This window comes from Gorilla gorilla, chromosome 7, assembly GCF_029281585.2.
Source record: "Gorilla gorilla gorilla isolate KB3781 chromosome 7, NHGRI_mGorGor1-v2.1_pri, whole genome shotgun sequence".
Lineage (NCBI taxonomy): Eukaryota > Metazoa > Chordata > Mammalia > Primates > Hominidae > Gorilla > Gorilla gorilla.
In genome coordinates this window covers 94038288-94053690 of record NC_073231.2, presented here as the reverse complement: position 1 = coordinate 94053690, position 15403 = coordinate 94038288, and the positions used below count along the sequence as shown (strand labels likewise).

Genomic DNA, 15403 nt, shown 5'->3' with positions numbered 1-15403 from the left:
CAAAAATATAAGAGCTAAGAATAAATCCACAAAAGATATATAAACCTTTTATGGAGAAAATTATGAATTTTTATTGAAGGACATAACAGAAGATGAACAATAAATGAAGAGATATATTTTGCTTTCAGTAGAAAGACTTAATATAATGAAAGTTTGACTTTTCCACAAATTCGGTGCAATTCCAACAAAAATCCCAGTAAGATTTTTTTTGTATAATTTAACACACTGAATCAAACATCTCTGAGGAACAGTGAAGGCCAAGGAGAACATCAAAATGTTCCCATCCACAAGATATGAAGACTTACTTTAAAACAATACTAATTAAGGCAGTTTTGGGTATTAGCACAAAGATAGATTAATAGGCCAGTAATACAGACAATAGATCATGGAAACAGATCCTTGTATATATAAAAAATTGATTTATGCCAAAGTAGACTTTATAGATCAATTGGAAAAGGATTCACTATCTCATCTCCAAAATTATTCTGTGATAATTGATTATTTGTATGAGAAACAATGCAAATGAGTTCATACCTACCCTATACCATACAAAAACAATCAATAAGTAGTAATGGAACTAAAATGTATAATCAGCTACAGAGCTGTAAACGTTAGACAGCTCCATATACTGATACACTGTTTTCATTTTAGATACTGTCCTTTTTTGACCTGATTTCCAAACTGTTGGCAGTGTACCCTATTTAGTATCTCTGAATCCTTATTTACTCACTACACTTTTTCTTTAAATGAAAGAAATGAAGGAAGAAAGGAAGGGAGGGAGGATTAAGAACTATTATATTCAGAACTGATTATAATTTCACTCATGCTGTGTTACTGTCCTGACAATGGCCTCAGCCAGTTTTAAGCATACAAGTAATTATGTTTGTGTCTATAAACTTTCAGGTCATTGATAAACACAGCATCAGTTAAGAGTCTGTTTTATAGCAGGAAAAACCTGGGTTTGAATGCTCTCTGTGTCACTTGTAACCTGTAAAACCTGCAAGTTACTTAGATCCACTAAATCTTAGTGTCCCAGTGTGCAAAGTGAATATTGTAACAATACTACCTGTATTCGTCCATTTTCATACTGCTATAAAGAAATACCCACGACTGGGTAATTTATAAAGAAAAAACAGTTTAATGGACTCACAGTTCCACATGGCTAGGGAGGCCTCACAATCATGGCAGAAGGCAAAGGAGGAACAAAGGCACAACTTACATGGCAGCAGACAAGAGAGCTTCTGCTCTTTATAAAATAACGATCCTTTATAAAACCATCTGATCTCGTGAGACGTATTCACTATCACAAGAACAGCACAGGAAAACCTGACCCCATGATTCAATTACCTCCTACCGAGTCCCTCCCAGGACACATGGGGATTACGGGAACTACAATTCAAAATGAGATTTGGGTAGGGACATAGCCAAACCCTGTCACTACCTCACAAAGCTTAGGGAAAATTAAGTAAGATAATGGAAAAAATAATGAAAGTAGCATAATGCTTGAAGTATGGTTAGTATTTAATATATGCCAATTATTATCTTTACTTCTTTTAATTTACCAGACAAATTGCAGAAATTGGTTGAGAGTGCTCTGACAAGACTATGGAGAGTTAGAAATGAGAGCTAAGTATATTGCACTTTAAAGTTAATGTATGTAAAGTGTTAAGAAATTGCCTAGTGTATAGAAAGCATTATACAATCATTTTCTATTCTTGTTTTTCTAACTGTATTTAGAGAAAATAAATTAATAAGTAAAATCTGACATTTAAGCTCAAAAAATAATTATTCCTGAAAAGGATAGCTGAACTGTACCCTGACAATATGCAGACAGGAATTGGGGTGAGAGTGGTGGAATCTAGGTTTTATTTGATAGCAAACTCATTATAAACCAACAGTATAATGTGACCCAGAAAAAGCTAAAATGACCAGATTACTTTGATATACAAAGCAGTGGTGATGCTAATTTTTCTCTTTGGTTTTTTCGGCCAAGCCTTACCCAATATACACTTTTCTCTTCTGGCCACCACATTTTTGGCTGCTTCCTGGAAAATTAATGTCCTCCTCTCAAAAAGCAGTCAAGGCCAGGCACAGTGGCTCACACCTGTAATCCTAGCACTTTGGGAGACCGAGGTGGACATATCACTTGCGGTCAGGAGTTCGAGACCAGCCTGACCAACATGGTGAAACCCCATCTCTACTAAAAATACAAAAATTAGCTGGGCGTGGTGGCGCATGCGTTTTATCCCTGCAACTCAGTAGGCTAAGGCAGGAGAATTGCTTGAACCCGGAAGGCAGAGGTTGCAGTGAGCCGAGATTGTGCCACTGCACGCCAGCCTGGACAACAGACTGAGACTCCATCTCAAAAAAAGAAAAAAAAAAAAGAAGGAGTCAAAATTTAAGGGAGCTGGAAAGCAGTCTGCATGTGGAACAACTCAAGATTAAAGCTAAGCATTCTCAGCATCATGGCAAGTGTATTTAAGGGGGAAATTTCCAGTTATTCTCAAATTGTTAAAGGCTTTCAGAAAAATCTAATGTTTTAAATGATTGGAAAATTAAATTATACATCATATGAGTTATCTTCATTTTTGGAAGTATTTAAACCAAAAATGTATTCACTTAGGTTAAATTAGAGACTATGTACGCATTTATGTAATGGTTGGAAAGTCGGTTGTTGAATAAATTCATTAATTCCAAACAGGCTTTGGTTAAACTTTTTTTCATGACAATGATAGAACCTTATTGAGTAATATGACTTTTATCAAATAGATCTGTATTTCCCAATTGTTGAATATTAATAAAATGGACTTACAGTAAGTTCTTTTTCTCTTAGAAATCTAAGTTCCAAAATGTTATTTTGTGTGACAAATGGACAATGGGACAGATACCTAAATTGCCAGATGAATATGAGTATTTATGATATATTAGTTAATATAATAGTGCTATATTGATTAGTTTCTATTTTTCCAGTATATTAATCCTTTAGCTCCTCTTGTTTTTAAATGAATGACTCCGTTACAACTGAGGACACACTGGAAGTTATTTTACTTTAATAGTGTATACAGAGAAAAGAGGTTACTAAGTAATTTTTTTTAAATGCCTACACAGAAACATTTTTCATTATTCTCTCTAAACCCAAAGACTTCATTGAACTTGATGATCCTGTTGAGTTCAAAGAGAACTCAACTTGTGTATCCAGAGAATACATAACAGAGTGAAAAAGCAGAACCCACTTAAACAACACCCAATGTAATATGTACTTAATTAAGTCTGCCCTGCCTAGAAAGCCAGCATCTTGGGAAATAGCCAAATATTTAATGTAAGGCAAGGTTTCCTGGAGGGACTCCATATTCACTTTCTATTTTGTCACCATTTCTCATACTTAAGAAAAAAGTTGTGAAGCTCCATTAATTATACAAGCATAATATGAATAAAAGTAAATTGGTCTATTTTATTTTCTTTGGATAGAATATTACAGCACATTCAGGAATGTTAATAATTGAACTATATTATGTTTATTTTCTTTTATTCTTAGCAATTGTCTGCTTTCCCTTTTGTAGTAAATTCTATTTAACCGATAATCATTTTACATAAAATATTAGTATGCCTTTCTAAATAACTAATTTTTGTCTATTTAATTGAGTAAAGGAGATTTAGCCCTGTTTATATAAAAATATTTTGACATAATATTATGAGATATTTGTAACCTAATTAGATGCCACAGTATTTAGAGGTTTTTTTCTAATATTAGGGTTCAAACAATACTTTAAAAAGATTTATTACTGTATCAAATACTTTAAAGAGGGCCGGGACCGGTGGCTCACAACTGTAATCCCAGCACTTTGGGAGGCCAAGGTGAGTGAATCGCTTGAGCCTAGGAATTCAAGACCATCCTGGGCAACATGGCAAAACCCTGTCTCTACAAAAGGTATAAAAATTAGCCAGGCGTGGTGGTGCACAACTGTAGTCCCAGCTACTCGGGAGGCTGAGGCAGGAAGATTACCTTAAGCCCAGGGAGATAGGGGATGCAGTGAGCTGTGATCTCGCCACTGCACTCCAGCCTGGGTGATAGAATGAGACCCTGTCTTAACCACAACAACAACAAAAATCTTTAAAAAGTTATAACCATTACTAATATGTAAAATTGTTATTAGATGAAATTGTTTTGATCTAATGATAAGACATCAATTTTATTTCCAAATCTAAATACTGTTTCACATTTATTTTTATTATATTATTTTGCTTCTTTTTTCTCAACTCTTTTGTACTTATAAAGACATTGGTTTTGTTATGTAAGATTGTGTAAGGCATGGTCATTAAAGATAAAATTTAACAATTTTTAGATTAAAATTCCAAAATTTACCAAAATGGAAGTTTGAAAGAATCAGTGAAATAATATAATGAAATGCCAGATATACTTCAAAAAATGAAATCTATCATCTGTTAAAATAAGAAGTATACTCACTTTACTCTTTTCACAAAAAGAAAGGGCCAGTAAAAATATTTTAAAATTAAATTAGCTTCATTAAGTTTTTCAGACTTTTACTTATTTTAAGTCAGTGTCTTTTATTCTGCAAATATATTTAATCATTTCTGCATTTTTATTAGAATTGTTAGTAGCAATCTTATTACCTCATGATCACTCTGTGACCTTTGTTAGTTCAGTTATGAATAAATACAAAATACATCTCTCAATGGCATAAAAGTTTCCAAACTCTTGTTTTTGTTTGCACCTAGTTCAGAACTCTAGCTCTAACTTTGAAGCATACTTGTATATCTTGTATTTATTTATTTTTTTACTACATAAAATGTGTTGTCAGAGGTCATTAAATTACCACTACATTGTATGTGTTATAAAAAGTTAGTAATTTTAATCATCTAAATTGGAAATTTTAACTACAATTTTTTCTGAACTTTCATAAAAAAATGAGGGGTTACTACTTTTACATTATTTATACTGCTAATTCAACATTACCAAATCATTGAGAACACAATTAAAAATGCATCATATGGCCGGGCACGGTGGCACACACCTGTAATCCCAGCAATTTGGAGGCCAAGGCGACCTGAGGTCAGGAGTTCGAGACCAGCCTGGCCAACATGGTGAAACCTCATCTCTACCAAAAATACAAAAATTCACTGGCTGTACTGGTGGGTACTTGTAATCTCAGCTGCTCGGGAGGCTGAGGCAGGATAATTGCTGGAACCCAGGAGGTGGAGGTTTCAGTGAGATGTGATGGTGCCACTGCACTCCAGCCTAGGTGACAGAATGAGACTCTGTCTCAAAAAAAAAAAAAAATGCATCATATCATTGAAATTCATCATATATATTTAAATAAGAGCAATAAGTATTTTTTCTTCCTAATGTTGTTGAATTTTCCATCTTTATTTAATTCAAGTAAGACCACTGAGTGCTTATTTCCATTTTGAACAGTCCTTTTAACTTTACATAGCAAAACCTATTAAAAATGAAATAATATCTATAATTATGTTTTTTCCTATTTTTTAATTTAGAATTTTATATTTTATTTAACCAGCTATCTTTATTCTTCCATAATATCCAAAATCCACGATTAAGTGGGCCTCCAGAAGATAAATAAAGCAGTGTCAGTTTCTATTTATTCTGATTTATTATTGAAAATACACCTTCCTTTCAGCTCACGTTTTTCAACCTTAATGATCCTTTTTATCTCCACCCTTCATATGTGAAACTGGGCACTGACTTCCCAGATTCAACCTAGGCCCAGTGTCATCAGCATCCATAACCTTTTACTCTCTTTTTTGTAATCTTTCATTTTATGTTCAGGGGTGCATGTGCAGGTTTGTTATGGAGGTAAACTCGTGTGATGAGGGTTTGGTGTACAGGTATCTTGTATTTACTAATGGCAATCATATATAATGTAGTTAAGCATATCTGGAAGCTAATCAGTACATAGCTTTGAAAAACACAGCGATGTGTTGTCAAATCCAAATAGTACTCCACATTCATTATTTTTATTATATTATTTTGCTTCATTTTTCTCAAAACTATTATGTACTTAGAAACAAATCATACTATCATGATTTCATTTCTCTATTATAAGATTATTCTTTATTTGAAATCAAAATCAATTTCTCCATTACATATCAAATCCATCACCAATCCCCATGAACAATTCTCTCAGAACACATACTGAAACTAATTCTTCCTATCTCCATGGCTATCACACAAGTCCTAGTCTCTATCTTCTCTTATGTGAACTTCTGAAATGTTTTATTACTCCCATTTTTGTCCCATCATCCATTTTTCCATCAGACACAGTGATTGTGATTGCTCCAACTCACTGAGCAGTCTGGTTCTTTGAACTGGCCATGTTTGTTTGGCCTTCTCACCATTCCCTCTGGCTGGAAACTCAGTGCTAGGCATCTTTGGCTCCTTCTGCCATTGAACTCCTGTTTATCATCTCCTCACCCCCTCACCATCTGAAATTATCTTTTTTTTCTGTTTATTATTTATCTCATAACTAGAATATATAAGCACTGTGGGAGCAGAGTCTTGCCCACAGCTGTATCTCTGGCACCTGGAACAGTGCCAATTATGTAGTAAGTTCTTTCAGTGATGTGTCATAGGAATATCAGCCCGCTAATGAGGGAGTTCTGAAATCCCATAGGGTGCATAGAAAATAAAAGACTATTAGGAAAATTAATTTAGACAAAATTCAGTGTTACATTACCTCTCATGCTTCTTTAGCCATTAGACAGGAAATTTAGAGACTAGCAAGGTAGACAAATGTCTGTGCTATCTCAGTGTAGATGTTTATTCTTCCTCAAAATATAGTTTATAGCACCATGCTGAGTATCACATAAAGTTAAAACAAACTAACAAAACAATAGCAACAAAATATTGCATAGCCTTCTCCCTGAGCAGGCATGAATTCTTTTGCTCTGTCCATCCTTTGGCTCAGGTCAAAAAAATAAATGCTGTCTTCCTCAGCTCTTACTTTTTTCCTCATAGCCTATGTCTAATCCATTGGTATATCTTGGGAGACATAGTCTCAAAATATATCCAAAATACAACCACTTCTCAAAATGTTTACTGGTACCAACCTGGTCCAAAGCACCATCATCTCTCACCTGGATTTTTGCAATAGTTTCTGATGTGTCTTCCTGCCTCAAATCTTGCCCCACATCAATATATTTTCAACATAATGTCTCAAGACATTTATTAAATCATAAGTCAAATGTCATGTCTCTGTTCATGACGCTCCAGTTTTTCACTTCTCAGAGCAAAACCCAAACTCTATTTAGAGTGTCCTTCAGGGACCTACCTTATTTGGTCTCCTTCTAACTTTCTGATCTCATATCCTGACACTTGCTCTCTCTCTGTGACCAAACTACACCAGCTGCCTTGCTGTTCTTTGAACCTGCCAAGAATATCTTCACTTCAATGCCTTTCACTTGCCATTTCTTCTTCCTTGCCTGCACTCTGTTTCCACTTGGTTTGCTATCTTATTTCCTTTATGTAATGAATAATATTTACCACCAAATAATCAATGTAAATATAATCTAGATATTTATTAGAAAATAGTGAAAAATTTATCTTAGATATGTGGTCTAACATAGAATTTAAGGCAAAAGAGTTTTAGCCCAAATGTTTGGATTGAAAACCCAGCTCTGCCACTTAGAGGTTTTTCTCTAAATTCTTATAAATCTCCACTGTGCTTTTGGTAAAATAGGTATAAATACCCATCTCATTGAGTTACTCAGAAGGTTAAATAAGATAACGTGAAGTGCTCATCTAGCTCATAGTAAATGCTCAATTAATACTATTATTAGTTTATATAATTCCTGCCCAATGTTTATAATTGTATTGACAGAGAATCAGGTTAAAAATATAATATGCATATTATTTTCTTCCACTGGAAAGTTAATCCTACAAGTTTTTCCATGCTGATAAAAAGTCTTAAAAGGGCAAAATAATTTTGAATCCTGTTTATACAATGATATGCATTAGAGATGCCATAATTTAACCATCACTTCATCATTTTAAATTGTTTCAGTTTCCGTTCTCATTTATGATTGCATTTCAATATATATTCACCTGAATATGGTATCCTCTTTTTTTGTAATTAAATATTTTATTTATCAGCTGGGCATGGTGATTACTTCCTAAATCCCATCTCCTTGAAAGGCAAAGGTGGGAGGATTGCTTGAGTGCCAGAGTTCAAGGCCAGTCAGGGCAACACAATCAGATCCATCTCTAAAAAAGAAAAAAAAATCAAAAATATTTCATTAGTGTAAGTTCATAGATGTGACATTATTGGTTGAAGGGATCTGAAACTTATTTATGACTCCTATGAAATTTACCCATTTTTTTCACATGCATGCTTTGAATGTATAGTGCTATAATATAAAAAATACAAATACTAGTTCCATTTTTGTTGTTTAGAAAAAAACTGAGAAAAAATAAACATCTGATTTAGTGCCAAATGAATCAAGTAAAATATTTATAGTGATTTAATGTGTTTGTTATTAGCATCAGGACAAACTAAAGTACATAATGTCCAAGTTACTTCTTTAAATTCACGTAATTGTGAAAACTTTGTATTAAATAGCTGTTTACTCACAATACATTTTTAACTAGAATGAATTAATAAGAAACAATAGAACATCAGAAATTGTAGTTCTTTGATCATTTCTTTAAAAATTAAGAAATAACTGTATATCTGCTGAATTCATATTTACAGATCAAGAAGAGCATAAAGACATTGTTTGAAATTGATGTGTGCAAATACAATAGTGTGCCTCTAAAAATTATAACTAGAAAAAGTTGAAATTTTTATTTCAGCTCCAAACTGTTGTGCCTCTTTGGTCATTTGGCAAATCTGCCTTTCTCTTTCTTATCCAGAAGGTAGAGTAACTGATTGATCCAATTACCCTACTGTTAACCATTCTACAGAGATCTTCTCATTTAAAACTTTGGTACATGAATACTATCCTGAAGAAAATTAAATGATTGCAGTGTAGTGAAATCTAACAGTAGAGACAAGAGGAATGAATACGTGTTATTCCTATTTAATATGACTGTTTTCTCTAATATTTTACTTAACTGAATCAATCAAAACCTGTACTAAGTTAGCTTATACATAACAATACTGATGATTATATTTTCTAACTTTCAGTATAAAGAACGTAACTCCAAAAGTAGGAGACCCTGAGACTCGTAAAGCTATTCGCCGTGCCTTTGATGTGTGGCAGAATGTAACTCCTCTGACATTTGAAGAAGTTCCCTACAGTGAATTAGAAAATGGCAAACGTGATGTGGATATAACCATTATTTTTGCATCTGGTTTCCATGGGGACAGTTCTCCCTTTGATGGAGAGGGAGGATTTTTGGCACATGCCTACTTCCCTGGACCAGGAATTGGAGGAGATACCCATTTTGACTCAGATGAGCCATGGACACTAGGAAATCCTAATCATGATGGTAAGTACATGTTTGTTTTGCAGTGTAAATATTTCTATTATTATTTCAGAATACCCAAGAGATTTAACAATTTACAAACTTAAGGTATAGATCCTAAATTTACTTTTAAAATTACAAAGCAATATGTAAGCATATTTTATAACATTTTAGGATAAGAATTTGTGTGGGTCATTAGATAATATAGTTATATATGTGTTCTTTTGATTAAAGATTAGAACCTTATACTGTATCTATAAATACTCTAAAGTAAGTTTTGTCTTCTTCACAATGTGATTCCTTAAAAGATTTTATAATCAGTATTTAAGTCATGAAATACATATTAAGAAAATTCTGCTGTTTTTTTTTGCATCTTATCCCAATGTTTCTACTTGTAATTTAATCCGGATTAGCATCTGCAGTCTGGCTTCTACTATATCTTTTCTACATTATTTTCTATTCTTTTTTGTTTGTTTGTTTTGAGGTGAAGTTTTGCTCTTGTCACCCAGGCTGGAGTGCAATGGCGCAATTTCAGCTCACTGCAACCTCCACTTCCTCGGTTCAAGTGATTCTCCTACCTCAGCCTCCTGAGTAGCTGGGATTACAAGTGCCTGCCACCATGCCCAGCTAATTTTTGTACTTTTAGTAGAGATGGGGTTTCACCATGTTGGTCAGGCTGGTCTGTAACTCTCAGGAGGTGATCCACTCTCACGAGGTGATCCACCCACCTTGGAGTCACAAAGTGCTGGGGTTACAGGCATGAGCCACCACATTCAGCCTAGTTTCTATTCTATTATTAACTTTCCAGTCTATAATTTTTGCAGGCTGGGTGCAGTGGCTCACACCTGTAATCCCAACACTGTGAGAGGCCAAGACAGGATCCCTTGAGCTCAGGAGTTCGATACCAGCCTGGGTCTGTTTTTTAAACAAACTCCCTCTGTTTAAAAAAAATTAAAATTAAGAATATATATATATATGTAATTTTTTGCTCCTTCTCTTTTGTCTCTCATCCATTTCATTGGTCTCCCAATCTGATGGGACTGTATAATTTATTATATTTTCATTACATCTTAATTTTTACCAAAGATCATTTTTTGCAACTCTATCCTAACTATCCATCAGTTTTCTAATCCTTACAATTATTCTGATATGCAAAAATTATGTAAAAATAAAAAATCTCAATAACTTTTAGTTACTTAATATGAGAGTAGTTACTTAATATAAGAGGCATGTGTTTCTTCCTAGTCAACAATGCATACTTCAATTCTGTGTTTTAAAAAATTTGCAGTTATAGGATCATAGAATTATAAGATTTCTATATAGCCATATCCCCAGTTTTTATTGTGAAGACTTATTTTTCTTCTGATTGTAGAATGTTATTCAACTATAAGTGTACATTTCTTTAATGACAACTAATCATGTAATAAAACTCTTAATTTCACCTTGATAAGTTAACCCTAGTCATGACATTAAGCTTTGTTTGTTCATAAGAGGGTTCAGTTAGCTGGATTAGTGTAATTAATAGCCTTGCAGTTTTAGGATACCCAGGGTTCTCTCGTGTTTTGGATAGGATAAATTAGGTTGAGTTAAATTTAAAATAACATCAATTTCAAAGAAAAAATATAATAAATAACTGTTCATGTTTTCCAAAATAAAGTGTATAGCAGTAAGATGATTTTTTCAAATGGTTATTAATAGTTGCATGTGCTATATTAAGTATAATAGAATGAAAAGCCAAAAACTTTGGAGGCAAACAGACTTATGTTTACATGCTGGCTAATTATTAGTTCAAAAATGTGTAGACTTGTTTTTACCATATAGTTTATATTGCAGGTCTGTAAGCATTGTAAGTAGAAGTGCTTTTTATGCATGCATGTTTAACCTACTCTATACCTGAGCATCTAATAATAAAACATCTGGAACATGGTAGTTGGGGCATACCAGTTTGACACATAAATCATTTAAAATAAAATATGTTTGTTTTGTTTTTTCAAAATCACACAGGGATTCTAGTGAAATAATTCAGACTTCTTCAAGTCAATTTTAAAATTATTTTAAATAATATAAGAAATGCTTGATTAAGAATAGCACTTATAATGGTAGAATTTTACTGACACAGGCTGCATTTACTTCCAGGGGAAAGATTTTCTTTTGATATTCTGAAAAGATAAAATTTTATTTTATTGCAATAGTGGATCTAATCATTAAAACAATTGTAAATCTGTAGTTTTGAAGATGTGTTAATTGGCTTTGTGACCTCTTAAATTTAAAATTATTAAAATCCTATATGAAAGAAATGTCTATCAAATTCCCTATATTTTGTCTTAAAATATTGAAGTCCTCCATGAAGAAGGTTGCACGGATTCTTTAGCTATACACTTTGTTAGCTGGGTTTTTTTTTTTCTTTCTTTCTTTTTTTTTAGAGATGGGGTTCTCGCTATTTTACCCAGGCTGGACTTGAACTCTTGGGCTGAAGCAATCCTCCTACCTTAACTTCCTGAGTTGCTGGAATTACAGTATTACCTGGCTTTTAGGCATCAACCAACACAATGAAAATAAAGAAAATGTTTTGGGGAAAAAATCTACAGGGAGATTTTATGACAAGAGATGATAATGTTTACACTGATTTGAGTGTGATCAGTGCTTAGAATGCTTATGTGTTTTGTATGATTTAAGAATTTTTCCAAGGAATGTATATGTGGGAAGAAATTCTGAAATATAACGTGGCCTAAGGGGGACAATCACGTCAATGCACTTTTGGCTGAGAGTATTCATCAGTCTACTTCCGGATTATGTTAAATATGTGTCGTAACAACTCTGGAAGTGTAACATTCTTTACGCATAGATGAATGACCAAAAAATCTAAACAAAACAATTGTTTAATATTTGAGTTTTTATTTGGAGGAAACTATGTCTTTACCTGTCTAACAAGAACACTTTGCTGGTGAATGAGCCGGAAGGAAAGGACCCTGCAAAATAATAGTGTTTCAGAATTTCAAGAGATTAGGAAGACATTAATTGACTGTTAGAGATGTAATGCCAAAAAGATTTACTGCTTAATTGAAATTCAAACTTTTAACCAGCAACAGCAGGGCAACTAGAGTAGTGTCAGGCTGAAGTATTGATCATTTATCAAAAGAACAGCCTCTATCTTTGCTTGTGGTACTGGTGGCTATGGGGAGAATTAATTCATTTGTACACCCTCGATTCTAACTATGTGTGAAACTATCTTTTTGTATCACAAATATGCATGGCACAATTCTGACATCTTCATGGATAAACTTTTTTTTTTTCTTTAATCTAGTCCTGGAATGCCCCCTGGATTACTTACCTGAATTACTTTCTTTCTCTTCTATTCAGAGCTCTTGAGAGCTGGGAAACAGAACAGCTTGTTTATTTAGCAAAAATGCAAATGAAAGAGCCTCTTGATAAGTACCCAGCACATTTTCCACAGCACATTGCTCAGCTAATGAAGGCAATTTGAATTCTGTCTACCTTAAAAGAGATAAACAGTGTCTTAGGCTGCCAGTAACCCTTACTTCATTGTTATCTACTTTCCTATCAATTTGCTAATAGTCATACCTTTTGAAAATTCTAGCTAAAGACCATTAAGTGAATTACAAAATAGTTTTATTAAAATAAACACATTCACACACACCTATATACACAACCCTAATACAAATAATGCCTTTTTTAAGAGTTTTTATTTTTGTGGAATGAATCAGCAAAACAGTTAACATCATTAACTATTTTAAAACATGCAAATTAATTCAAAATAGAAAATATTTATCATGATAGTGGTTTTGAAAGGTATACATTGCCTGAATGAGACTTGGAAAATTTAAGTCCAGCAAAATGTTAAGATTTATTTTGAGCAACAATAGGACATTATTTCCTTGTCTATGGTTAAAGTTAAAATGGTGCTATCAATGTAAACACAAACATATCACAAAGATTCTTCCTAATTAGACAAGCATCTACAGAAGTAATATAATTTTAAATGGATACTCCAAGCAAAGCAGGTTATCTATTAAAATAATATATAAAACTTATGACAGAATAATATCTAGAGGCATATCCTATTTTACCAAGTAGTTGCAATTCTTTAAAAAGAATACATTGCAGTGACGCTGCTTACTGTCAGGAAGTTCACTGCCTAACATAGGAGATAACCAGGAAGGTTATCAACGCTGTGGTAGCAGGCTGTCAAAAAAACAAAAAGAGAAAAATTATGATAAAGATGTCATCTGAGACATGAAAACCGTTAAATTCAATTCATCATTCACTGTGAAGTGATTGACATCTACATTCAAACCCACTCATTCCTGAATACACCTAATTTAAGTTAAATGTGTTCATGGTGTGATACTTGAGTCAATGGACAGGACTTAAGCTGACCTTGGAGAGTTAGCTTTCTGTAACTGAGGTGTCCATTTGGTGCCATACTACAGAAAACACCTGTGTAGAAGTAAACCTAAGCCTTCAGCAGGTTTGCGTCTGCACAGGTGTACCTAAGGTTTGCCTTCCCAACCTTTCCTGCTCATTTTACAGCTGCACTGCTATATAATGTTTCTTAGAGACCTACAAAATTTGAACTTTGATATTTGAGGAAAGAAAGAGGTAATACTGCATTAGTCTGTTCTCACACTGATATAAAGAACTACCTGAGACAAGAGAATGTATAAACAAAAGATATTTAATTGACTCACAGTTCTAAACATGCTGTATGGGAGACATGGCTGGGGAGGCCTCAGTGAACTTAAAATCATGGTGGAAGGGCTAAGGGAAAGCAAGCACATCTACACATGGTGGGAGGACAGAGAGACAGAGAGTGAAGGGAAAGTGCTACACACTTTTCAACAACCAGATCTCGTTAGAACTCACTCACTATCACAAGAACAGCAAGGTGCAAATCTGCCCCAATGATCCAGTCACCTTCCACCAGGCCCCTCCTACAGTACTGAAGATCAGATACCAACTGGATATTTATGAAGATGCCTATCAGTCAGTACCACCAACTGTGGGAATACTGTCTAAATTCATCTATCCTCGAGTTTTTGAAAAGGGAAGGACTTGATATGGATAGTCAAGGACTTTAACTCATCCTTAAAATAAGATAACTTATTAAGATTTTAAATTCTAAAAATATTAACTCTACTACATTTTTCTTATCAGGTTTTAAAACTGGAGAACGAACTCTGTCAATAATTCGGCTTTCACACCTATTACAGAGGATTTATATATGTTTGTTCTTAAAAACATGACTTTTTTCCTTTTTTCCTGGAATGAGCTTCATTTTACTGAGTCTATTTCATTTTACAAGACTGGTAACCAAAAGTTTGATAGTACTGACTTTTTTAAAACCTTTCAGTTACATAGCCTTACATGATTACTGCGCAGTCTCTACTTGGTTATTAATTTTTAGATCCTTGTGTGCAGTTGGAAAGTAGCAGAAAATTTGGTATAGTCACATTCACAAAAATATGTCACTATGTTAGTATTACAAAAACATATAAATGGATCATGAACATTAAAATGCATATAATATAGAGTTGTTAATAAAGGAAGAAGATGTATATTCATTCTTCTCAGCACCACATCACACTTATTCCAAAACTGACTATATAGTTGGAAGTAAAGCACTCATCAGCAAATGTAAAAGAAAAGAAATTATAACAAACTGTCTCTCAGACCACAGCACAATCAAACTAGAACGCAGGATTAAGAAACTCACTCAGAACCACTCAACTGCATGGAAACTGAACAACCTGCTCCTGAATAGTGACTATTGGGTGCATAACGAAATGAAGGCAGAAATAAAGATGTTTTTTGAAACCAACGAGAACAAAGACACAACATACCAGAATCTCTGGGACACATTTAAAGCAGTGTGTAGAGGGAAATTTATAGCACTACATGCCCACGAGAGAAAGCAGGAAAGATCTAAAATTGACACCCTAA

The 15403-nt window shown here is 33.7% G+C and overlaps 1 protein-coding gene across 2 annotated transcripts in view; it reads left to right on the top strand.

The window, feature by feature from the left end:
- MMP16 (matrix metallopeptidase 16) overlaps positions 1-15403 on the top strand; it is a 287063-nt gene that overhangs the window by 150678 nt on the left and 120982 nt on the right. For both annotated transcript variants that reach the window (XM_004047251.5, XM_055349690.2), the window contains exon 4: positions 9162-9466. In XM_004047251.5, coding sequence (XP_004047299.1) covers positions 9162-9466 — 305 coding nt within the window. The remainder of the gene's footprint in view (positions 1-9161; positions 9467-15403) is intronic.